This window comes from Ctenopharyngodon idella, chromosome 24 (assembly GCF_019924925.1).
Source record: "Ctenopharyngodon idella isolate HZGC_01 chromosome 24, HZGC01, whole genome shotgun sequence".
NCBI classification, from domain to species: Eukaryota; Metazoa; Chordata; class Actinopteri; order Cypriniformes; family Xenocyprididae; genus Ctenopharyngodon; species Ctenopharyngodon idella.
Genome location: NC_067243.1, coordinates 13,977,415 through 14,003,635, shown reverse-complemented (window position 1 = coordinate 14,003,635; position 26,221 = coordinate 13,977,415). Strand labels below are relative to the sequence as shown.

The following is a 26,221-nucleotide window of genomic DNA, read 5'->3' as shown; positions in this document are numbered from 1 at the left end:
ACGATCTAGTGCAGTGTTCAAATTCGGATATGGTTAAATCCAGCATCGGCTGGTTAGCAACCGCACAAGTATTCTGCTGAAGTCTCTTGAACCTTTCCGAGCAACACTCATGCACATTCCTGATTGATATATTTCCATGGAAACATGCTCTACACTGTACAAACCCTGTTGCTAAGGAGTGGGCCTTGGTAAGATTTTTTTTCTCTTTTTGTGGCATCTTTTTTTTTTTTTCCCTCTCTCACACACTCTCTCTCCCTCTCACGGCACTGAGAACAGAGCTTACATACCATCTTTTCCAATGCTACGGTTCTGTTCTCCGTGTGTGTGGTGCTGATGGTCAGCTGTCACCTGAGCACTCGAGGAGACGCGAGAGTTTTTGGAGATGGGAAGTTAGGCATCAGGGCCTGTGGGATCGAGAAAAGTGGCAATCCCCCCCTCAGGCAAGGAGAATTGAGTGTTTCTCGGATTGACTCAGGGGTTGAACTAAAGGGGACCAATGGACGAAACTAGCAGATCCAGGAAGAAGGTTCATTTTGGAGGTATGTTGATTTGAGGATGTGGCGAACTGAGGTTTGTGATGACTTGCGCGACTAATAATTGCATGTTTTGCTCTGCGCTGATGTTTGCACTGTGGACAGTTGTGTAGGAATGATTAGTCGGAGTCTGTTGTCGATAAAATTTCAGTTGCAGTTGTTCATGGTTTTTGCAGCACAAATGAGTTCTTGTACTTTTTGAGTTTTGCGTTTTAAGGCAATTGAGCGTCCAATGACTTATAGTGACTCTTTGTGTTCATTTTTAAAGGCCCTGAACAGTTATTGTTGCAAACAAATTGTAGTAAAACTGTCATTTTTTGAATCTAATTTAGTTCTCAGTCATGTTTTAGCAAAATAGGTAAAATAGTTTCATTTTATTGAACTGTGAGTGAGAAACTGTGGTCAAGTTTGTAGTTTTAAAACTTCAGAGTGACTGGCAGAATATTATAGTTATTACTTTTTCCCAGCGGTGTGCTCTGATGCAGCCGTGAAAGTTATGCGTTACTTGCCTCCCGTTTACTATCTTTATGAATTTTATCAAGTGAGCCACATAGCTAGTTACCCCTGGTGATTTGAAATCCGGTGTTGTAGCAACTGTCAGCGCTGCTCGCCCTCTTGTCAAATAGACTTTTTTTTTCTCCACAGAGGAACAACGCTCGTGTCAAGTATGTGTGGCTCTGTGTGTACGTGCCAGAACTCTTTTTGTTGTAAAGACGACACAGCTGCTAAAGGAAAAGCTGACAGGGTGTTCTATTAAGATGTGAGAAAGAGAACGAAAAAGAGATTGCACTTAACATGGTGGCCATTTTATTCATCCTATTAATTATAACATCAGTATCTCTTTGGTATTAATTTCCTCTGCTCATGGATAATCAGGTATTGCTCAACTGGATAAAGCACAACCTGACAAAACACATCTATAAATGGTAATGTCAAGGCTCAGAGTGTGATGATTCACTTGCACACTCGAACGATTCAGTTTTGGTTTATTCATTTCATGGGATGCATTATAATACGTTCAGTCTGACCTCAGTATTATTTGATTTGTTTTCATATAAAAGGCAAAAATGAAAGCAAAAAATAAGTCAAATTATCCATATTTAATTTAATTTTTTGTTTTTGTCGTTGTTGATAAACATGAATTTTAACCTCTCTAGATGGACACATTTTGATTAACCAAAACATTAGTTATATATTTGAAACCACTGACATATGGGGAGGACATCTTACATTAGCAGTCACAGGATAGAGCGGATGTCTCTGAAGAATTGCGCTGAATCTAAACCTCCTTTTGTTTGAACATCAAAACGTTTCAGCTCAACAAAGAATTGAGCGTCTGTAACTTTAACAGCTAACCAGTGAGTAGGTTGGAAGGGGAAAGTGTTGAATCCCACGCAGCCTCCTGACTACTGATATCATCGTGTATCAACAGAACCGCAGAGGACAATACAAATGGTGCAGTTTTCAGAAGCTGCAGCCTGAATAAACTCCTTGAGAATCTCATTAATGGATGTATATGTGTATATGGTTGCTCAGGATCTTTATTAACATCAGTTGTGCCCCCTTTAATGTCTGTGCTTCCTCCCTAGATACAATCTTTATTGGGGCCGTGCTTAACGTCAAGGTGAATTTGGATATTAATGGACTGTTCGTTTTTGATCCATTTGTACGAGCCCTCTGCAGACAGTTGTTTTAATGACGTACAAACACAATGCCATGATGCCTCGTAGACGATTAATCTCTGCGACATAAAAAATTCTCTTCATTAGCTTTGTTGGCTCTTATCCTGGTTCCTTCCATAAAACGCAGTCAATATTTGGCCTTCCTGAGCTCTCTCGGAGGACTAGTCTAGTTTGGCTCCATTATGGGCCAAATGGTCCCTGTCTTCCAAAGGGCTTTTTATTGGTTGCAATTAAATGTGGAATGTGGTATACTCAGTGTAGTGCAGATTTTGAATTCACTGTTAATTCATTGTGAGCTCATGGCGTGTGATCAAGAAATGTGATTTTGTGTGTGTGTGTGTGTGTGTCCTGCTGGTATTGATTTTTATCTGCATGTCAAAGTGAAACTGTAAGCACCTTTTGTTATTTATTTCTTTATTTTCTAAAGCACAGTTGGTATCGTTGCGTTGGCAAAATGATTAAATGTTTAAAAAATGGCACCTGGGACTGTGTGACATATGGCACACAGTAAGACCAATTTGTGACTAGACAGCTTTTTAGTGCAATTATGTAACCGAACCTTTACAACATTCTCACTTTATCACATCTGCTGTACCTCTCAAAAACGCCGGTGCTTATTTTTATTCTTTTTGCACATTTTATATTCGGTGTGAAAGTGATGATAATGATGTTGAAGTGTTCAAAGTTCTGTGGGTTAGTGCTTGAACACAGTCACACCAGAATTTTGGTAGAAACTTTTGTTTATGTGTGAAAATAAGTTAAAAAAAAGGAATTTTATGGCTCTTTCTCTGTTGCACAGATTCTGACCACTATGCAACATTGAAATATTACATAATTGGAGTTATCTAAAGTAAATGTCTGTGAATATGTCTTCACAGATGCCCGGGCGGACCGTTCAGAGAGAAGGAAGCTCTTCCGACACTACACTGTGGGATCTTATGACAGTTTTGATGCATCAAGGTATGATCAAACATTATTCTAATCCTTCTAACCATGTTTTAAAGTGTGTCGGGTTCAATACATGATGGTAGTTTTAAATGAGTGCTCTATTGCGTACATATTTACAGTTCAGACAAGGATACTGATAGATCTTTTTTAGTGTAACTAATTTTCTGTATATAGAATATGGTGGTGTCAAATTTGAGTATGTTTTGCCTCAACAAGGTCAGCTACACTGGTGACCGAGGCCTTGAGAGGCAAGAAACTGACAGGAATAAACATTCCTATGTCGTCGTCATATTCAGGCCCACACAGAATCTCCACTTGCGGAATTCAACTCACAAAGTTATACAGATTGTGTTAAACAGATTAAAAGATAGTTCACCAAAAATTGAAAATTCACCCACACACTACAAGATAATCAGGCCAATTTTGGGCCTAATTCTACCCTTCCGACAATCCTAGGTAAAGTGCTGATTATCTTGATGGTTCTACAGATTATCTTATCAGATTTTCCTGTGGTGTGAGGTGTGTTAAAGGCATAGTTCACCCAAAAATGAAAATTCTGTCATTATTTACTCACCCTCATGTTGTTTCAAACCCGCAAGAAGTTCGTTCATCTTCAGAACACAAATGAAGATCTTTTTGATGAAATCTGCAAGTTTTCTGTCCCTCCATAGACAGCTATGCAACTGACACTTTGACGCTTCAAAAAGTTCATAAAGAGATTGTAAAACTAATCCATATGAATTGAGCAGTTTAGTCCAAATTTTCTGAAGAGAGACAGTGATAAAATTAACATTAATGATAAAATAAAACATTCATACACATGTCATTCATGCACATGTCAGTTGTGGAAATGGAAGCTCAAGCATGTTTGCTTGACATACGAGAACCAATGAGGTTCGTTCTCGTGTTACGCAGCACGTTTAAGCTTTTGCACGAGGTTTGTTCCCGCGTGTCAAGCATGTTCAGTTGAGCTTCTGTTAATGTTCGCTGATCAATGTTTATATGTGAATAAAAGCCTTAATTAAATCTGTTCAACATATAAAGCGATCAAGTATCTTCCGAAAATTTGGACTAAACCTTGAGCGGTTTAGTCCAAATTCATATGGATTAGGTTTACGATCTCTTTATGAACTTTTTGAAGCATCAAATTTTCAGTTGTGTAGCTGTCCGGAGGGACAGAAAGTTCTTAGATTTCGTCAAAAAGATCTTCATTTGTGTTCCAAAGATGAATGAAAGTCTTGCGGGTTTAAAACGACAAAAGGGTGAGAAATTAATGACAGAATTTTCATTTTTGGGTGAACTAACCCTCAAAGAATGATTGAATCTGCTCAGAAGGTTGTCGGGACCGCACCAATCTCAATCTTGTTGTGTGGGGGGAACCCCGGGGACAAACGCGCACTCACTCTGTAGATTGTCACGTGGAATGAAAGATACCCAATCAGAAAGCGAACTGACAGAAGACTGAAGCATAACACAACTTCATCCAAACCTTTTTCTCCGCAAATTTTCTGTAAAAAGCAGTCCAAACGTTATTATCACCATTTCTTCTTGCCCGTCGTCCGCCATGTTGGTTTACTCTAAAGTCACGTTTGTCTGCGAGAGATTTTTGCGAGATTTCCCGTATTCACATTTGGGATAATAATATTAATAATAAGTAATAATACTTACCATGTTTATCACAACGTTTTTTTTCACCCAAAAATGAAAATTCTGTCATTAATTACTCACCCTCGTGTCGTTCCATATCTGTAAGACCTTCGTTCATCTTCAAAACACAAATTAAGATATTTTTGATGAAATCCATGAGGTTTCTGTCCATTCATAGAGATCCAACGCAACTACCACTTTCAAGGTCCAGAAAGGTAGCAAAGACATCATTAAAGTACTCCATGTGGCTCTGTGGTTTAACCTCAATTTTATAAAGAGACGCGAGTGCTTTGTTTGTGCAAAAAAAAACATAATTTACCACTTTATAATATTATCCAAAGCGTGTTCACGCAACAATGTCAGCTCTCGCGTGAACACAAAATTCATGCATCATGGTGCTCTCGTGAACGCTTGTTAACGTGTGAGTCTGAACATAACATGCATGCATCGTGATGCTCTCATGAACGCATGTTGCAGATCAATATTTTCGTAAATAAAGTGGTAAATAGTTTTTTTTTTCATAAAACTGAGGTTAAACCACTGGAGTCACATGGAATAACGTTACTTTAATGATGTCTTTACTACCTTTCTGGACCTTGAAAGTGGTAGTTGCGTTGGATCTCTTTAGGGAGGTCAGAAAGATGAACGGATGTGGAACGACATGAAGGTGAGTAATTAAAGACAGAATTTTCATTTTGGGGTGAACTAACCCTTTAAATATTTCATAGAATTTTGCAGATTTTCCTCCAGAATCACAGAAAATGTGGGGGAAAAATCTGCAGTTTCCATCTGGGCCTGGTGAAGGCCTAATTTTAATAGGTCTAATAGTTTGACTATCCTAAGCCTTTAAAAATTGGCCAGTCTGATTTCAAAATCCTGAAAATATGTATATATATTTGCATTTTATATACACCAAAAGAGATAATTCCCTGGATTATTAATCTACAAAGTATAATCAAAGAGTAAAATAAAAAAAGATCATTAATCAATTATTCATGACCAGTGATATATAATTAATAATTATTCTTGTCAGCGCATCAAAGTGCAGCACAGATCATCCATTTACCCCTGCACCTCCATACACAAAAACCATCATTTCCCAAAACTTTGCCTTCTCACTATCATTTAACACAAAGCGCCGCACAAGCACATTGTTATTCACAGGGGAAAAATGGTTTGAAGAGTGTGAAAACTCTTTAAATGGACAGTTATGTAAGCAACGCTTGAGCTTGGGGTCGTCACTGCGCGATGCAGACACTTTGATGGCATTTAAAAAAATCAGCCCTTTGACATTATGATGTCATAATATGTGGCTGCAAATCTGCACATTTGAAATAAATTGGCTGTCCTTGACAATGTGATTTTAGCTACAAATCAGTGGTTGACTGTGGAGTCTAGTAAGGCAATAAAATAATGATTTCAAATCATATTTGTATTTTAAACAAAAACATTATTTTAAGCTATTGAACTCTGCTATTTAAGTGTAATATTATTTCTTAAAAAAATGTTGTACTATGAACTTTACACATTTGGCACAGCGTGTTAAAAAGACAAAAAAAGAGACAGATCCTCTCGCATCCGGCTACCATACTCCTACCCAGCTGACACACCCCTCGCTCGGAGCTGGTTGTCATGGAGACAGAGAATCCATGGCAATGCAGTGCAGGCTACTTCCTGCTGCAGGGAGCTTGAGTGACAGGCGTACAGAAGGACGTAGGTGCTTTTAGGTGAACTTGTCACAGATACACATATGATACCTGTTAGTTGTGTCAGTCTCTTTCAGACACACTGATTTTATCCTCCAGATATTATGATAAATATATTTGCTATGGATTCCGGCGTAAACTTTTGGGCAGGATAAAACTGAATGGATTTAAGGCGCATTATTTAGTTTTAGTTATATAGCTAATCCACGCTGGTGCATGATAAATATTGGTCCGTGATGGACAGCGCTCTGAATGTGTTGTGTAGGAGTCAACAAAAGGTGTTTGGAATGAAATCAACTCACAGGTATAAATACATTATGAGCAAATAATATTTCCAAGCCCTTCTAACAGGCCAGGATATTAATGACCTTGTTGCTCTGTGACATCGCCACAGTGTCCCCTTCAAAGCAGATTATGTTGCCATGACAACCATGCATCATTCCTCAGGAGTCAGCACTCTACCTTTTGAGCTCGGAGCTCTTTCAATATTTCAATAAGACTTTATCTTATAGTTTAAGACTGTGAGGCAAGTCCGCCAATCTTGCGATTGCATTTTAAGCCTATATTGTCGATATGCTAAAGTTTTTATGGGATTATAAACACTTCAAGTTCTTTTTGGGTGCATTAATAAAACTTATTTTAGGGTCCAATTCATTCTAAGGACACGGTCAAGATACAAGGTTCAGTAAAATGAAATAGCGCAGACCACAATCCCATTTCCTGATATGAATGAAGTTCATGTACCAGGTGGAAATGAGACTCCAGCTCTTTGTGAGAGATGTCTGTGACGGTGCAATTCAGTACTTGATTTCCAGGACTGGATTTAATACTCCATCTAAAAGATGGTAAGCCCTCTTGTCCTTCAGGGAGAAGAGAGAACATTTGCTTTTCATTGCTGTCATATTCAAACTGCTTATCCCTAGATATCTCCGCTGCCTTCTATGGTTGAACACCTTCAGTAATTGATCTGCTAGTGCTAGGCAGGAGGTAACACTTAGTGTCACACAGATGTTGTGGTGTCATATAGTATATCGACTACAAATATCTCTCTAATTACGGACAAATAAATCAATTTTCAGTCAAAAAATGGAATTAATAAATTATATTGCATTTGAAAGCATTTCTTTGACCATAATATAAGATTATACGGCTTTGTGTTAAAGGAATAGTTCACCTAAAGTCATGAATGATAGAATTAATGAAGGTTTAATGTCGTTAGGACCACATTTTAGATTTATTTTGCCTCTAAAAAGTCTATGAAAAGTCATTAAAAAGTCTGTGTAAACACTTTTTGAAATACTTGCACTTTAAATGACTGAGTAATGTTGAAATCTGGCATTATCTCATCATTTGGTAACAAACAGACTGCTCAGGGCGTTCAATGCGATTACTTCTAAATGTTTATTATTCAAAAAGTGCTAAAAGAACCATTTATGTAAGTGTTAAACAACCGAAATGGTTATATTCTTTACAATTCCAATCTGTAATGGACACATAAAATTATTTTTAGTCGCGCGTTCAGTTAAGGCCAGTGCGCGCGCACACATGCATACATTCTTCGTCTCTCTTTCGCGCGCTCTCTCTTTCTCCGTGGCACTGTAAACCGTCTCTCTCCCGCTTTCTCTCTATCACTCTCTCTCACACTCCCTCCCTCTCCCTCTCTCTCTCTCTCTCTCTCTCTCTCTCATACCCATTTCTCCAAGATTACCGCTCATGTTTTCCTCTGGTGATTTTCATCCTTCATCTGGCGGTTATGTCTCGCGCTTACGACACGCTATCTCGCCGGCGACCGGGCCCTGCCTTTCTTAACCGGTGTCACAGCTCCTTCTTCGACAGATAAAGCCGGCGGTGAGCTTTTTTCAACGGTTACAACTCTCGTCACATCGCGCTCTTCGTCGCAAAAATGATTAATTCCGCTCAGCCGACGCCTGTCAGGATGAAGCATCACTCCGCGCGCGCGGCGGTTGCGATGATGAGGATGATAGGCTGTAATAACGGTCGTTATGCGCGGAATTTTCTCCACAGCGACTGCGTTATCAACGAAAAGACGGTCGTGCTGCAGAAGAAGGATAACGAGGGATTCGGGTTCGTGTTGAGAGGGGCGAAAGGTAGGGAAAAAGACAGACCCCTCGTCGTCTCCGCCGCCTCATCATAACTGTTTATCACTTCATGCTTTAAACCCTCGAGAATCAAACGGTGTTGGTCCTTCATTTCACGCTATTTCTTATTCCTCGCTCCTGTTGTCTTTTATGTACCCCCTCACTTAACGTCATTTATGTTGATTTCAAAGCGCGTCATCGCGCGCGCACTTGATTTGATGTGTCTGCGTGGCTTGAGCTGCATGAATTGCATCCATGTCAAGAACTTCTGAATTAATGCATCTCTTGGTGTCAGCGTGTCCATCACTTGACTGCGATGTATTTAAGTGGGCTTGTCAAATCTGTGAAGTGTAAACACAGACCCCCACCCACTCCCTGCTCCATGTGCTTGGCTTGTGTTTGACTGCATTAGGACTCTCCTGTCACTTTGTCTCGAGGGCTTCCTGACAGTCCAGCTGTGTGTAAAAGTGTTTAATTCATTTGCAAATCCTTCATAAAAATGTATGGAACTCTGACAAACCTTTATCTATCCAGTGCATTAACTACTTAATTTACACTAAAAGTGTCCCCTCCCCATCCGCAACTGCAATGCTTTTAGTTTCTACACATCTAGTGCAGATCCCTTGAAGTTGCGAGTGGTGCACTGTGGCTTTTTTCTGCATCAGCTCATGCGATGCCCCTCGTTCTGTCAGGCTCCAGACCAGTGCTTCTCCCCACACTGTCAGCGGTGACATCCATGCATGCATTTTCTCTGGTTATATAAACGTCCCAACTCCTGCATTCATTTTTGATTTGCTTGGATGGATGCATTGCAGCTTGCATCATGTATCATCAGACCAGATGCTCTTGTTTAGCCACACTCATTATCCATTGGGCTACCAGGCACTCATTTTCATAGGAATTGAATTTTTCACATTATCTATGTTAAAACATAGTATTTTCAGCCTGTTTTTTGAGTAATATCAAGCTTAATAATGGACTATTAATAAATCATGTGTGTGTATATGTGTGTGTGTGTGTGTGTGTGTGTATGCATATGTATATATATACATATAAAACATCCAAAAAATTGAATCCTGATCATAACTGTATATGTTTATTAGATGTTTTGTCTTAATTTAAATGTACTGCAGTCCAAGATTAGGTTTAATCTGGGCACAGGAAACTAACACAATGTCTTTGGATCATCGCAATCTCTTTCCTTTGGTTCTGTCTCGTCTGGCTTGGCCTGGACTTTTAGCGGATACCCCCATCGAGGAGTTTACTCCAACCCCGGCGTTCCCTGCTTTGCAGTATCTGGAGTCAGTGGATGAGGGAGGGGTGGCATGGAAAGCTGGCCTGAGGACTGGCGACTTCCTCATCGAGGTAAGAAAACGATTGGGTTTCCATAACCTTACAGTTGTTGTTTTTTTTTTTTGCTTGCTGAAGGGATGAAAAGGTCCCTTATCAGCTGGAAAGAGTGATGTCCAGCCCATGCAGGGGACTTCATCTTGAGCTTGCTGCTGAATCATTCACACGTTAGTGCAAACAGGAGAATGTTTATGCACAGTCTGAGCTTGTGAATATGAGGAAAGGTCATGGTTACATCTTTAATGAGACAGAGGAGCTTAGAGACGCAGGATATGAGCACTCTTAGAAAAAGCTGTGAACGCATAGAGGTCTGTCCTGTGCAGAAACTCAGCTTCCTGATGTCTCCGGAGCTCTTTGGTCTGGGTTGCATTTAAATGGCTAACCTTTGCATAGGCAGTCTTGCTTATCTTTTTTTAATTCTCACTTTTAATGAATGAGGGTGTAACCTTGACACTCTGAATTCATTTGAAAGTTGAAAATGTCAGGCCGGTAATCACCCATCATAACTCTTTTTAGAAGTTGGGCCTTTGAATTTGGTAGTTGTCTGAGAGTGATCTTGCATTTATTGGATGTTATAAATTTTTAATGCCTCTGAGGTACTCTGGAGCTGTAACCTGTCAAGTGAAAAAAAAAGCAGCAAAGACAGCTAAGAAGTGTCATGATAAGGGCTCACATTGACCATTTCAGTTCTTATCCACCCTGTGGTTATTACCAGATTACATTTTGTTTTGGTTAGTGAAGTGATGATATGTTATTGGTATGGCTCTATAAATATGGTATCTGCAAAACTACATATTTTCAAAACCGACTTGTCGTCATAAGCAAGCGCTAGTTCGGGACCTCAATCAGGTTGGGTTTATTCTCAGAACATGTTCTTGTGATCAGAAGTACCTATATGGAATGCAATAAAATGTCTTGAGGTGTGTGTGCAATCCTTCGAGAGACAGATATTCAACTAATAAGCAGGCTTAACATCTAAAATTCCTTAATAATTTTCTTGATATGTGTTGTTGAAGGCAGTGAATTTGTTGCAAAATTGCTGCTTTGATGGCTGTAGGTGCTTTAGAGGGGATGAATTTAAAAGCTCAGGTTTTAGTGTGTTGACAGCTACTGTAAGACGTTTACCACACTAAAACTCTTGTGAAATTGCATCTCTTAATTCATCCCCTTTCATTTTTTCACCAGGACAGGTAATAAATACCTATAAAAAAATGAATCATACCGTTCTCCACTCACGGTTCGGCACACACTTACACCGCGGTTCATCTTAAATCTGATGATGCATATGGTTTGTTGAAAATAACAACGCATAAACAGAAAGAGTTACGACTAATGTATGTTCCTGTCAATGGATACGCATTCTGGCTTCCCAAAACGTTACAACAGCGATGATCAAAAAACGTGGATAAAACAGTCACACTTTGTAAACTGAGTGCTGTATGCTCTAATGTGAGCAGCCATTTAAGTCGTCATCACCCGGGTGTTGATAGCGCGCAAGCGCAGATGAGACCTGAACAGCACACGTTGCTATCTGTGTTTAAACTAAACTCTTTTAAGCCTTGACAATTTAAACAAGATGCGAAAGAGAACTTGCGCGTGATGTGAGATTTGTGTGTGCACTCACCGAAGCGTGCACTGCGTCTCAGACCGCGCAAATATTGAGGTCTCTTTCAAGTTATTTTCAAGTCAAGTCAAGTCGCCCGACTTGGCGAGTATTCTAGCAAACAGAGTAGGTTATGTCTTAAGTGAACGTAAATAGTCGAGAAAGACAACACATGTGTATCAGTATCAGTATTTTGGATCAGTGCATTATGTCTTAAAGTGACAGCAACCTAATATTTCTGCTGTCTGTGTTTTTAATGTTAATCAAACAACAAAAAACAAGTCTGTCTGAATAGCTTTTGTAACTTTAATAATGAATAATCTTTATTTAACCCCTTAGCATTCCACCTGTGGTACAAATACCATTCAAAAAGAGACCTTAGGAATGGGAAGGGGTTAATTTATACAGTGAAGATTATATGCAGTGTTATTTTACATTTGATTACTTTATTAAATTTCTGCACCTGAAAACTACTGTTAGACACCTGAAAAACCTGAAAAGCACTGTTTATTTTATGTGTATCTTTGCTCTATTGTATTTATTTGTGCTGTTGCTTGTAGTTTGATTTGTTCTTATTTTTTTTATTTTTTTGACAGCAGTCCTTTTTTCCCTGAATATAGTACCGAAACCATGACCCTAAAACTGTGATAAAACCGAACCGTGAGTAATTTAAACCGTTACACCCCTAATATATATATGCTTGACAAAGCAAAATACAGTAATAACAGTTATTTTGTTAAATATTACGATTAAAAATATTTTTTCTATTTTAATACATTTCAAAATGTAATTTATTCATGTGATGGCGAAGCTCAATTTTCAGTTAAGGCCCATTCACACCAAGGATGATAGCTTAAACAATAACAATAAAGATATTGTTCTAAAAATCATATTTTTAGAACTATATCTTCGCAGAGTCCATTCCACAACTATAAAGATAACGGCACAGAGAAACAATATCGTTGGAATCATTTTCAGAATTATTTTTTTCCTGCTGGAAATGGGCCAATACATGATCACATGATCCTTCATAAATCATTCTAATATAATGATTTGCTGCTTAAGAAACATTTCTTATTATTATCAATGTTGAAAACAGTTGTGCTGCTTAATATTTTTGTGGAAACCATGATACATTCTTTTCAGTATTCTTTGATCAATAGAACAACATTATTTGTAAGTGTATAAGTGTAATCTATTTAATGCATCCTTGCTGAATATAAGTGTGTATATATATATATATATATATGGATGACTAGTCGACCATCCGGTCCATCCCATTATAAATATGTAAAGATGATAGAAGTTTATCCTCAAAACACCTGTCTTGCCCCCTCAGTTCTGACTAAACTGACACTTCAGCAAAGACTGACCACGAGACATGAAAAGCATTGGGAATATCGTCTTCTTTTCTACATCAGCAAAATAAGGTTATTTGCATGCAAAATTCAAGAGAACACTCACTTTGTGTTTAAGCACAGAGAGTAGATCCAAGATCTCAGCACCGCTTGGAAGGGCCGAGAAGGGAAGAAAATGATTGGCTCTCATGAGCGGCAAAGATTTCATGAATTATTAGCTCCTTACGGTAATCCAAGTCTTAATGTATCTAAGCCAGAATGTTTCTATGATAGAGCAGTGGGAGCTGCATTTTAATGATGTAATTTTGCAGGAAGTGTAACGTGCGTTATCACTATGCTGAACTAATGACAGTTTCCATATCACAAAATTCAACAAAAATCTGTTGATGTACTGCAGTGACATGCTAAAGTTATTTTTTTTAAAAATTCAACTTCAGTTTATTACCATATTAATTGAGATACTTTAAGAAATATTTGTATGAAGGCAAATTTTAAAGGGGACCTATTATGCCCCTTTCACAAGATGTAATATAAGTCTCTGGTGTCCCCAGAATGTGTCTGTGAAGTTTCAGCTTAAAATACCCCATAGATCATTTATTATAGCTTGTCAAATTTGCCCCTATTTGGATGTGAGCAACAAACACAGCGTTTTTGTGTGTGTGTCCCTTTAAATGCAAATGAGCTGCTGCTCCCGGCCCGCTTTCCAGAAGAGGGCGGAGCTTTAACAGCTCGTGCTTCGGTTGCTCAATGACAACAAAGCTGGAGAATCTCACACAGCCAAAATGATGATTGTCAGTAACGCGTTCAGCCTTACATGGTTCAAACAGGAGTCGGACACTGATGGAGAGACTCAGGAAGAAGTTACAACTTATAGAATGCAACTGCACGTTTCTTAATGGTTAGTGGATAAATTTATGTAGTTGCTCTGGAATTGATTCAACTCATCGACTAGCATGTGCCATCATGTTAATCTTTTGAGCAAATCCAGCGTTGAACTGACCCTGATTTGTGAAGCAGTCTGGCGTAAGAGTAGGGGGAAATCTGGAACTGCGCGTTTGGAGAGACTTTTTATGATTTATGGGGATTATAAAAAAAAAGGAGTGGGTGGCTTTTTATCATTATAGGCTGGTTGTTTACACACTGTGGACACACATCTCTGTTCAAACACCTTATAAAAGTAAATTTTGCATAATAGGTCCCCTTTAAAAATGGCAAAATATAAAGAAATCATCACTAGTTACACATAAAATATTAATATAATTAATATTTAAAAATTGAGAAGTTTCACTCGACTACCATGTACTGTATAAATTATACAACATAAGTGTAAATTATACAGCATAAGTGTAAATTATACAACATAAGTGTATATAAATGCAATGTTGCATTCTAACCACTTTTAGAGGTGACTTTCAGATCAAAATACTCTGGCACAATTTATTTGTGTATGTAAAAATACACAAAGGTTAGAATAACATTTCAAGAGCAAGAGCAAGTGTTTGTTTATATAAATTCATTCATTGTCTCTTTCCCCCCTCGAATACCGCGGAAACAATAAACACATTTTAATCGTCCAGTCGATGATATTGACCGTCAGTCCCTCAGGAGCCAAGCAAGCTTCACTGCCCACATCAGGTTGAGACACTGCCGTTTTGCTCTCTCACACTTTTGTGTTCGGATGTGTCAGGTCCCAGGGACAATCTAGCCTTATAGGCTAAGCAAGGCAAAGCTCTTGCTGAGAAATTGACCTCGTTTTACTTTACGATTATGACGAAAGCTTTCGGTCAATCAAATATATTTAAAGGGGACATAACACACACAGTTTCTGTCAATCTCATGTTAATCTTGAGTACCTATAGAGTACTTGCATCCTTCATATCTCCAAAGAGTCTTTAGTTTTATCAGATACAGGTGTACCGCTTCTTTCCGAAAACAGTCGAGCTTATGGAGGCACGCCAGGGGTGGAGCTAAAGAGTCACGAGCATGGCTTGAGAATAAACAAATGGACACTTATGGTCAGCTAAGCAAATGTATTTAAACACACACAATACATCATCGCATTATCCCTGGATACATTTTAATTCACTATACATTTGTGTTGTTTACATCATATGCACTTGCACGCCGATTGCCACCAAAACAGACATTTGAGGCAGTTTTACTTAGCGACTGCGGTTTTCGACTCATGACCGGGATCTTTTATCGCTGGGACCGCTCCATCTTTCAGTTTCAAACGATCTGCAGATCCAGCGTTGAACTGGGCCTTGTTTATAAAACATTCATCAGCGAAATGCCGGGAACACAACTCCGTTGCTGCCCCGGAAAAACAAACTGCATCCTCAGTTCCCTTAACGCTGGGTTCTTTGGGAAGCTGAACAAGGTTATCTTTCCATCACAACCAAAAACACACTTCTTTGGTGACATTGTTGATTTCTTGGTCTAAAAACAAAATGACAAATCCTTCTCGAGCAAGTCCTGTGCAGCGTTGCCGACGACTTCCGTAACCCGAACGAAGCACGTTGATGGGCGTGCTCTTGCTCTCGCTCTGGTTGATGTGTGTGCACACGCTCTTCCGGGAGAAGTGCCCATATAAGGAATTCTGCCCTTTATGACGTCATACAGGGCCATACTCGAAAAAAACTTTCCGAAACTTATACAAACCCTGAAGGAGTGTATTTGGCACAGAAATACTCTGTCATACGTCCAACTCATTTTTTGAAACTTTGGCCATGTTTAGCATGAGAATCCAACTCTTTAACAGCGTAAATAAGTTAGAATGCATGAAATAGCATTAGACCCCCCTTTAAAAAACATATTTGTTTTACCTTCTGTGAACTGCACAGTTTTTATAGCACAGGTTTAATGGCAAATTCTCACTCCTACATTTCCTGAAGCTTCTGAGAGTCAATGAATTAATCTCATTGCCTAAAAGAAACTCTATAAGAAACTGTGTAGCTTATGAAGAGTGCTAGTGATCAACCAGGAAGCTACAAAATAGAATGATGGATTTACTGAAAATACATCTACACCCACTTGCCCTCGGTGTGTGGGCACGAGTATCTCTCTCTCTCTTTACTCTCATCTGATCGCATTTGTGCATCTTACCTCTTTCTGTATATAAGATCTAATAGTGTATCCTAGGGCATGAGTTATCAATTCCATAAAATAATCAATGTTTACTGACCCATAATGCATTTTTGCAGGGCTCACCAACTTCTATAAAAAAGGAGTGCAAGCTGCTGGAAAATATGAATGTGGTGTGTAATGGCATGTTTGAGTGAATGTTTTTTATAATTATATCAGCTCAAACAGGCTATTTCATGGATTTAGGATGTTTATTGATACGATTTGCAAATGCATTTCATTTACATAATGCCTAATCTGACACAAAATGCATCTCCTGCTTTAAAACTATTTTAGTGGTTTAAACAAGCAGCAGCACTGAAGTATTTTTGGTCCTTGTGAATATTTCGCACTGTCATGCTGACGGGGTAAAAAAAAAAAATGTCTCGAACGAATATGTAATTGTGGTTATGTAGCTCAAAAAATTGCTAACGTTGAATGTGATGGCCGGTTGATGTGTTGGACATCTCTCCTCGGCCGTAATGCTCTCTCTCCAGAATGTTCTGTGTGCACAGAGAGAACCAGCAGGGAGGAAGTCTGTGGACAGTAGGAGATGCCTGCGAGCGTCCTCATGGCCTGATAACCGTACAACCTGTCACCAAAACCTGCTCCTCACGCACTGCGAACCAAGTATAGCGCAGTACATAGTGTTTGCTCTGTGACACTAAATGAGCTGGAACGTTATGCGATTTCCATTTTATGTTTTACATCATAGAATAGATCTTCCTATTTTTAATATTTCCGAAAATAACGGCATCCAGTGATGTTACTGACCTTCCTCATGCGTGTATGTGATGGTCCAGGTCTCATGTTGTAACACAGAGCAACGGTCGCCTAGCAACCGCACCAGCATTGTGTCTGAGCACAGTGATGAAAGCGAGGTTTGAGGGTTTTTTTTTTCTTTCTTCGTTGGAGTGCAGCACTGGGCCGCATGTAAACATTTCTTTTCCTGTTTGTATTGATACAAAAATACACCTCCATGATGGATTTCAATACCTGAGTGCTTGGATTTCAGGGGCGAATGACTCTATTACATGCTAGACATTAGCTCTCATGGTTGTTTAGGCATGCAACTGCAATATGCTATATGACGGTTTCCTCCTGAGAGGCTGGCTTTCTTCATTTCGTCTCTTCAAGCCTGTTTTAGGAATTCCTGAGCTGTGAGATGATCTTTTGACATGTTGATGCTCTCAGGACTGATTTTTGAAGACAATGCAGTTGTCCCTTAAACAAAGCAATGGGGCAGTTTCAATTATGGCATGGGATAGTAATATCATGATACTTTGTTCTTTCTACTCATCAAAAAATCCTGAAAAAAATTTATCACAGTTTTCACAAATATATTAAGCAGCACATCTGTTTCTTGAGCAGCAAATCAGCCTATTAGAATGATTTCTGAAGGATCATGTGACACTGAAGACTGGAGTAACGATGCTGAAAATTCAGCTTTACCATCACAGGAATAAATTACATTTCAAAATATATTAAAACAGTTATTTTAAATTGTAATAATTACATTTTTAGGGCTCGTTCACACAGAACACGTCTTTTTGCGAAAAAACACGAGACGCAGCGCTTAGGCCGTGTGTGCACCAAAGCATTTTTCCATCGGCTAGTGTACTTTTCCAATTGTTTTCAATGGGAGCGGCACGTTTTTTAAACACCAAGAGCGTAACAAGGCGCCAAGCGTGTTTTTCTCGCTCAAGCGCTTCAAAATCATTAAAAAAATGTTAACAACAAACCTTTGAACAGTAGTATATGTAAGTAGATGACTACTTTTAGGAAGTTGGCGTGTCTTGCCGTGTGTTATGATTCATCTTAAACCATTTTAAACAACATATTGCTAACTCTGGTGTAATTATTATGAATGCCGTTGTTATAATCTCATATTAATTGATATATTACATGGAATATTTATACATTCACATAAATATTCATTTTAAAAAAAGTTAACGGAACATTTGTACTATTTGATGTAAGACACTGTGGCATTAACATTATGATGGTGTCCAAAATATGGTATTTGTGTGGAAAAACTGGCATATTTCTGTAAGGCTTGCACTATGTATAATGCGTAACTGCATCAGGCATCCATCTACTTCCTGTGTGGACAAGTGGACAAGGATTTTTTAAAAATAATTGTAGTCATAGCAATAATAAAATTGACAAATTGTGACCAATTTTCAATCATTGTCAGAACAAATCATTTCTAGCACTGAAAAATATTTGACAAACTTGCATTCAGAAATGTCAAGGTAATACAATTGCAATGCAAGTTAATACAAGTTCCATATAACCCTGTTTATTTGTGTCAGGACATAGCTGGCAATGTTACAGCATTTTTAATACTTTTTAAATAGTCCGAGTGCTGTTTAGGCAGCCTCTTTATCTTTAATGGAAATTCTATAAACTCTCAGTGAGTCTTTCACACTATCTTGTGTTTAATCTCCTCTATAGAGGGCTTGACCGCAGAGGTCTTATCATGTAACCTTTCTTTAAGTACAGGCCAGGCCAAGCCGATAGCTGTGCTGCTATCGTAGAGCAGTGCAGACAGGAAAATGGATGAGGCTTAAGTATGTGTGTGTGTGTGTGTGAGAGAGAGAGAGAGAGTGTGAAGAGTACAGATCCCCTGTACTCTTCGTAATTATCCCCACTCAAGACAAAAGAGCGCCCTCCTTTCCGGAAAGTATCAAGAAGAGGGAGATTTCATTTGACGGGATGGAGTTTTATCTGGGCTGGATGATTGCCCTCTGACAACCTTCTGTAAATCTCTAAATCGGGCCAGAGGTGCAGTGATTGCAAGCTCTCTAGTTTGTATTAGAGAGTGTGATGTTGGTGCTGGGTCATGTTTAGTAATGATAGTGGATTTGACTTGGGGATTAAGAGATGGGAGCCATGTGGATTTGTCGAGTTGTATGATGTTTTATTAAGGATGTGTGATGTTGTGTGTTTTTTTTTTTTTTTTTTTTTTTTTAATTATCAGCGTCGCCCTGGTTAGGCCGATTCTGGGACACATAATGTCAGGGCTTATTTTTTCCCAATCCGAACAGTAGGCCTTTATTTTTTAAAAATTATGTATTTATTTTATGTTTATGCCAGCTTACAAAAGTATTGAATGGTTATGCATATTTTTCAACTGTACATATCTGATGCCTGAAAATGTTGAGAGAAATATTTTTATTTTTTAATTAAAAAAATGTATATTATAATTTATATTGTCATACTGTACATTAAAGGTATTAAAATAACATAAAATATTACATATTTTAAATATCAATGCATGCTTAAAATAAAATAAATTTATCTAGTCATAATATAAGCAAACTTTTTTAAATTTAAAGATGTTTCTGTATTAAATATATTGGATCTGATGTTTTTTAAGTATTTATTACATTTATCACATATTATAAATATGGGATAAATGTAAATTAGTTTAAAATGTAAATTAAATAATTAATATTTAAATTTTCATTTGAAATAAACAATACACAAGCTGTCTCAAATTTGCTGATGTTTCCACATAATTAAGATTTGATATTAGATATGTGGCACCAGTTTGCCAGAGCTGGATGTTTGCATCTCCTTTTTTATTATTATTTTTGGGCTTTTAATGCAGCAGACAGGAAAGTCTGGGTAAGATAGAAAGTATTGGATTGGGACATGACACATGCCAGGCTTAAACCCAGGTCCCCGTGGGCCAACACCTCCAAATTGCATCCTTTTCAAAACTTGCTTCAAAAACCCTCATAAATAATGTTTTCCAGTCTTCTTGTGGTTCAGATGTTTTTTTTTTGCTGGTCTCTAGACGAGTGGTTCCTGTTTTTTATGGACTAAATAAAATAGTAAGAGCCTTCCCTTGTCCATGCATCCTCACTGTTCTGTTACTACTAGTTAGTGTCTTCAGTCTATGTGGAGATACCTGGAGGGGGTCTCCTAGTTCACGGAGTGGCATTATATAACCACAAGGGTGAACATGGATAGACTGTTACATAATGGCTTAGTGAGCAAGTATATATATGAGTGTGCGTGTGCATGTGTGTGCATGCACGTCTTGTTTGTGCCAGTAAGTGCATGTGTAAAAAGAGTGTGTGTGTGAGTGCAGTACACATCTTTATTCTTCTGGAAGTGACCAGATGTGACACAAAATCATCCTTTATGAAATATGGAGGTCCCTGTAGATTCTCTGTCACAGACACACACTCTCAAGTTGGATGAACAGCACGTGAACACACACACAGAATCTCTAAGGTCCTTGAATAGAACAGCAAGCATAAATTGTGTGGTGCATCTGGGGACTGCAGAGAAGCAATGAAATTCATTTGGTTTATGAGTTCTTTTTTTTTTTTTTTTTTTTAAACGTGTGTATTGAGACTGTGACCAGAACGACCCTGAGCAGAACTGATATGATTAGCCAAATGGAAGGCTTATCGTTTTATGGTTTATTTCCTGTGTGCTGACTCTGTGCAGAGGATAACCGCCTGCTAATTTCATCAGATTTTAATCAAGTGTGGGATGCTCACCACATGTCACACACATCCATCAGTCAAGATCTGTGTATGCGTGTTGTGCTTTTATGTCTGTTATTACACCGTGAAATCACAAACTGTTATAATCAATGATAATTTTAGAATTGCAAATTGGCATTTTGTGTGTTTAAATGTGTATATAGAAAAAGAGCACCTCCCAAAATCCAGTTTTGCATCCTAAGCTGTCTTTAACCTGATTTCAGTTTCGTGACACACAGAGACTCGGATCAGCATGTTTAACTCTTAAAGGAATAGATCAGCAGAAAATCATTATTTACTCACCCTCGTGTTGCATATCCATTATATAGAAAATTAATCTATATACATTTATCCATATAACTATGACAATATTATGGCAAATTATCTGTGGCAAGTAGGAGTTTCAGTATCTATCCATCTGTTATTTATTAATTGTCCAGTTTATTTATTAATATATATATATATATATATACCTCAAGCTGGCTTGTTAATACACTAAATAGATGTTGAACCAAATGGATCTGAAAGGTTACTGCTGACCCTTCTTATCCTTTATGCAGTTTTTTATGTTATGTTAAGTTTTTTTTTTTTTTTTTTTGTACATATTATGTTACTCTATTTGCATATTCATTCTGATTAGTCAGTTTACATTTTCTTCACTGAGATTGATGTGCAACAGCTTAAGCAGGAGAAATTACTTCATGAAAGAGAAGTTGGAATAATACATATCATTATGCATTATATGCATGGCCTAAAATTAACACTCGGCAAGCGCTAAATGCGAGTAAAAATTATTTAGTGATGGCCGATTTCAAAACACTGCTTCGGGAAGCTTCGGAGCATAATGAATCAGCTGGTCGAATCCGCAGTTCGGAGCGCCAAAGTCACGTGATTTCAGCTGTTTGGAGGTTTAAGACACAATCCGAATCATGATTCGACACGCTGATTCATAACGCTCCGAATCTTCCTGAAGCAGTGTTTTGAAATCGGCCATCACTAAATAATTAGTTATTTGGTTATTTTTTGGCGTACCAAAAATATTCTCGTCGCTTTATAATATTAATATTGAACCGCTGTACTCACATGAACTGATTTAAATATGTTTTTAGTACCTTTATGGATCTTGAGAGAGGAAATGTCATTGCTCCCTATTTAGGCCTCACAGAGCCATTGGATTTAAACAAAAATATCTCAATTTGCGTTCCGAAGATTAACAAAGGTCTTAAGGGTGTAAAACGGCATGAGGGTGAGTAATAAATGACAGAATTTTCATTTTTGGGTGAACTAACCCTTTAAGTGAACGTAAACAGTTGAGAAATAAAACGCAAGTGTATCAGTATATTGGATCTGTGCATTAGCTCATAAAGTGACAGCAGCCTAATATTCCTGCTGCTGTCTGACATTTGTTGTTTGATTAACATTAAAAACACAAAGAAAAATCACTCACTGCTCTAGGCTGAATAACTTTTGTAACTTTAATAAGGATTAATCTATGTTTCATGGCTGGTAACAGATATTTATGGGCGGTAAGTCACTGGCCTTTGGCAGGTGTGGCAAAAAGTAAGTTTTAGGCCCTGAGTATATGCATCTGTAATTAAAAATATTATTACATTTTATTGCTTTAGTCGCTTTTTAACAGGGTTCCTACGCAGTTTGGAAAAGTATGGAATTTTCATGGAAAAAAGAAAAAAGAGTATGGAAAAATATTTGTGATTCCAGACTATTGCCCCTATTCAGTTTATAAAATATAAAATTAAGAATTTAAAAAAATAAATAAATGTATCATACAAGCAGTGTTTTCATGACATAAGTTTAGTGATTGTTTAGTGATTGTCAAACACAACTGAATGAATTCAAGGCACACAATTTCATTATGCGAAACTGTTTGTCTTTACTATAAGCGAGTCTTGTATTCTGAACGAATGTGTGTACCACACAAACCAGCAACAGATGAAGAAGCAAACGATCATCTCAATCACACTGTACTTTACTGTTTGCTGATCATGCAACATCAAACCATGACTGCAGTATCAAACCGATGTGTCAGAGGTGAATATAAGCAGGTTTTAAAGCTTTAAGGTTTCTTCTCAACATTTCAGCGCATGTTATGACTTCGTGAAAACCAATGGAAAAATAAAATATTTGGAGATGACTATTGTATACCCAAATATAATGCTGAAAATAAGAACCAGTTATGTTAAATATGGTCTGAAAAGTCTACAGAGAAGTTTGGAAATTTGAGTCTGGAAAAGTAGGGGAATTTGAAATGGAAAATGTGTAGGAACCCTGTTTTAAGGTAGCTCAGCCTTCTTTAGCTACTTCCTACTCAGATGGACAATCTTCAAAATTTGTCCTTTTTTGTTCCACAGAAAAAAAGTCATACAGGTTTGAACCTCAACATCAGATTCCTTCATGTTGTTCCAAACCTGTATACCTGCAATGATAATTTATAGACTGTCAAAGACAAAAAAAATTGGGAAAAAATTGGGCTGCACACGGATGTGGTGTGCGAACGAGGTGTGCGGACATCCACGGACCCTCCTGATGACAAAAATTACATCATGCGGACAGTGGGCTGATGTGGACGGCCGAAGTATACTTTGGTCTTTAGAGTTTTGCAGCCTGTGGTCACTACTAACAAACTTTTGGTAACACTTCAGTATAGTATAGTATTCACTATTAACTACAACTTTTGCCTCAATTAACTACTCCTAATTTACTGCTTATTAATAGTAAGGTAGTTTTTGTTGTGTTTAAATTTAGGTATTGGGTAGGATTAAGGGATGTAGAATAAGGTCATGCAGAATAAGGCATTAACATGTGCTTTATAAGTACTAATAAACAACCAATACTACAATACTAGTAATATGCAAGCTAACAAGCAACTAGCTAAAAGTGAGAATTGAACCTGTGGTAAGATTTCCCCTACGCACCTGACCTAAATTAACCTGGTGTCCCTGACACCTACAAGAATTATCCGCAGGTGAATCCCACTCTGCCCGCAAAGGTTGACGCCTAAGTGTAACTACTCTGACCGCATATGATGCCTAAGAGTTATAGTTACTTGACCGCAATCAGCCCCGCCTAAGAGTCTTACTCTGAGTCGAACGACGTCTCGTCCCCTACGACACTAAACCTGGGAAATAGATTTCAAGTGTCTAAGTTGCAGCACTGCACAATAACCAGAGACTCCAGTTGTTGTCCTAGAATATGCTTTAATCACGGCCGGAGGACCTCGTATCAATCACAGAGAATCCCACCAGCAAAAAGAATACAACAGTTTATATAGGATAGGAGCATGGTAAATCATTCTACAATATGATTGGTTCTTCATATGTCAAACTCCTCTGTTACTAGGTAAAGCAAGATTTGCCCAAATCATGTGTTTATTAGTTCATTGGTTACTCAATATCATGGGGCTATTATATTTAGATAGTTGTCTAGCTGTCCCTATACGGAGCCCCGCACATGACATGCAAGAAAAAAAATTAAATCGTGCGCATGATTTACTAATTCGCTCCCTCGATTTACTAAAACGTGCGCACGATTTACTATTTTGTTCCCTCGATTTATAAATCATTCGAGAGAACGAATTAGTAAATTGTGCACATGATTTAGCCACTATTTTTTTTCCTGCATGTCATGTCTGGGGCTCCGTAGTCCCTAAGTTTAATTTCCACTTTTCATATTTTTGGACATGATTCAGACACACACTGACTTAGGCCTAAGGTTTGAGAACATTTAGGTTTCAAAAGCATATAAATGTTATTCCGGCAAGGAAAAATAAATGTTAGTTATGATTAATTCAAAAATTCCATCACAAACCCTAAAATAAAGTGTTACTGAAGTTTCTTCAAAATTATCATTTTGTATCTTAAGGGAAAAAAGAACATACATGTTTGAAACGATATGAGGGTTAGTAAATAATGACCAAATATTCCATGTCCTTATATCAAAAACAACACACAAATCAGGTTCCTGTGCTCAGGCTCAGCTTGGTTGGATTTGGCTCTGCTCCAGCATAATGAGATTATCACGATGAAGTGGCCATGCTGAGATTGTGCTGTTTTGTGAGCTTTATCTACATCTGGTCCCAGCACTTCCTAAATGAGCCCAAATCTCATTACCAGTGTGTGACATGCCGAGAGACTGGAGGTCAGTGAGAATGCTGGGAAATTTGTGCCCACCCTCCTCCTCCAGCACTCACCAAAATCTAGAGCACTGCTAAAATCTGCACCACCGTAAGTTGCGGTTACAGCTCATGATTCACAGAGCTTTCTCTCTCTCCTTCTCAGTCTCTCTAAATTTACATCATCTGTCATAAGGTCAAGCTCTAAGTTTTTTTGTCTTCTGGTGCCTTCTGGAATGCACAGTATGAAAATCCACAATAGGGAGGGATGTAGAAAAGATAACAGTGATTGACGTTAAAGGCTGTTACTTTTTTTGAACATACCTGGCTCTCCATGCGGGCCTTTCACTCCCGATCCCACATTGATTACGGCTTGCTTTCCAACTTGTGTTCAGCTAATTTTATTTAATTGGAACAATGGCAATCTCTGTCTCGTATACTCACATACGTAGTCCTTTGCTCTCCATTACGCTCGCAGCATTTATGAATCACACAAACACACGATGGAATAAAAGGAGCAGCTCAGCTCTCTTCGTCATGAAGACGACTTCGGCTCTCTCGGCTGTTTCCTAGGTTACCCAAGCTTATTCACGTAACCTTTTCTTCGGTAAAAGGCATACTCTAAAATCTCTCCCAAACCTGTCTCTCTCATTTTCTCTCTGCTGATCTGTTTCGTAGTCACGGTGTTTCTCGTTTTGCTAGAGAAATGCCACAGGAGCGGGGTGTCTCTCTAATTTGCCTGCAGTGCCTTTTATTGCACGATTTATATCAAAGCATATCAACATCTTTTCGTAGTCATTAGTGCTACTTGCTAAGGGAACTTATCACTATTGCTATTACTCATACTTTAGGTTAGGGTTTGATAGGGAATGACAATTGTGATTGTCAAATCATGTGGCATGTTGAGGTTAGGTGTAATATTACATTTCTACTTGACAGATTTATATTTGTAATTTTTTTTTATATTGAACTTTTGACTCGGGTCAGTAAGCTACCACCTAGCAACCACCCAGAACACCCTAGCAACCTTTCTGAACCCCATAGCAACCCTCCTGGCATGAGTTTTGCACAAGAAAGTGCTACTCAATTGTCTTCAGAAAATACACAATCTATTGTTGTTTCCAAACATTCTGTGGTCTAAATTTGGTAAATCATGTCAAAAATAGTTTTTTAGAGTCTCTTCAAATAGTTTTGGGGGTTTGTGCTCCACTTTCATGTAGTACGAATACAACAAATGTTGAATGCAAATTGTTTCTCCCTAAATTTTTTTAAGTCCAGCTTAGGGCTGGAACATCGCGTCAACATAATCGATTACGTGCATTGATTTTTGTGGAATAATCACACAGTTTATGTTCGCCCATAATTCCCTTTCATGTTTCAGACAATAAAACGTTGAAAGATTAATGGCAGAGGTTACGGTTATTATTTATTGGTAGGCCAACTAAAGGATGAATCGACTGATCAGAAAACAGTTAGATTAATCTTAAAAATAATCGATAGATTTATAGACCAATTGTAAAAATAATCAATACATTAAT

The 26,221-nt window shown here is 38.1% G+C and overlaps 1 protein-coding gene across 5 annotated transcripts in view; it reads left to right on the top strand.

Moving 5' to 3' along the window:
• shank2b (SH3 and multiple ankyrin repeat domains 2b) overlaps positions 1–26,221 on the top strand; it is a 113,043-nt gene that overhangs the window by 71,792 nt on the left and 15,030 nt on the right. For all 5 annotated transcript variants that reach the window (XR_007928111.1, XR_007928112.1, XM_051883485.1 and 2 more), the window contains 3 exons: positions 3,094–3,175; positions 8,542–8,624; positions 9,856–9,980. Coding sequence is in view for 3 of the 5 variants with exons in the window: in XM_051883485.1 (XP_051739445.1) it covers positions 3,094–3,175; positions 8,542–8,624; positions 9,856–9,980 (290 nt within the window). In the remaining 2 variants the exon portion in view is untranslated. The remainder of the gene's footprint in view (positions 1–3,093; positions 3,176–8,541; positions 8,625–9,855; positions 9,981–26,221) is intronic.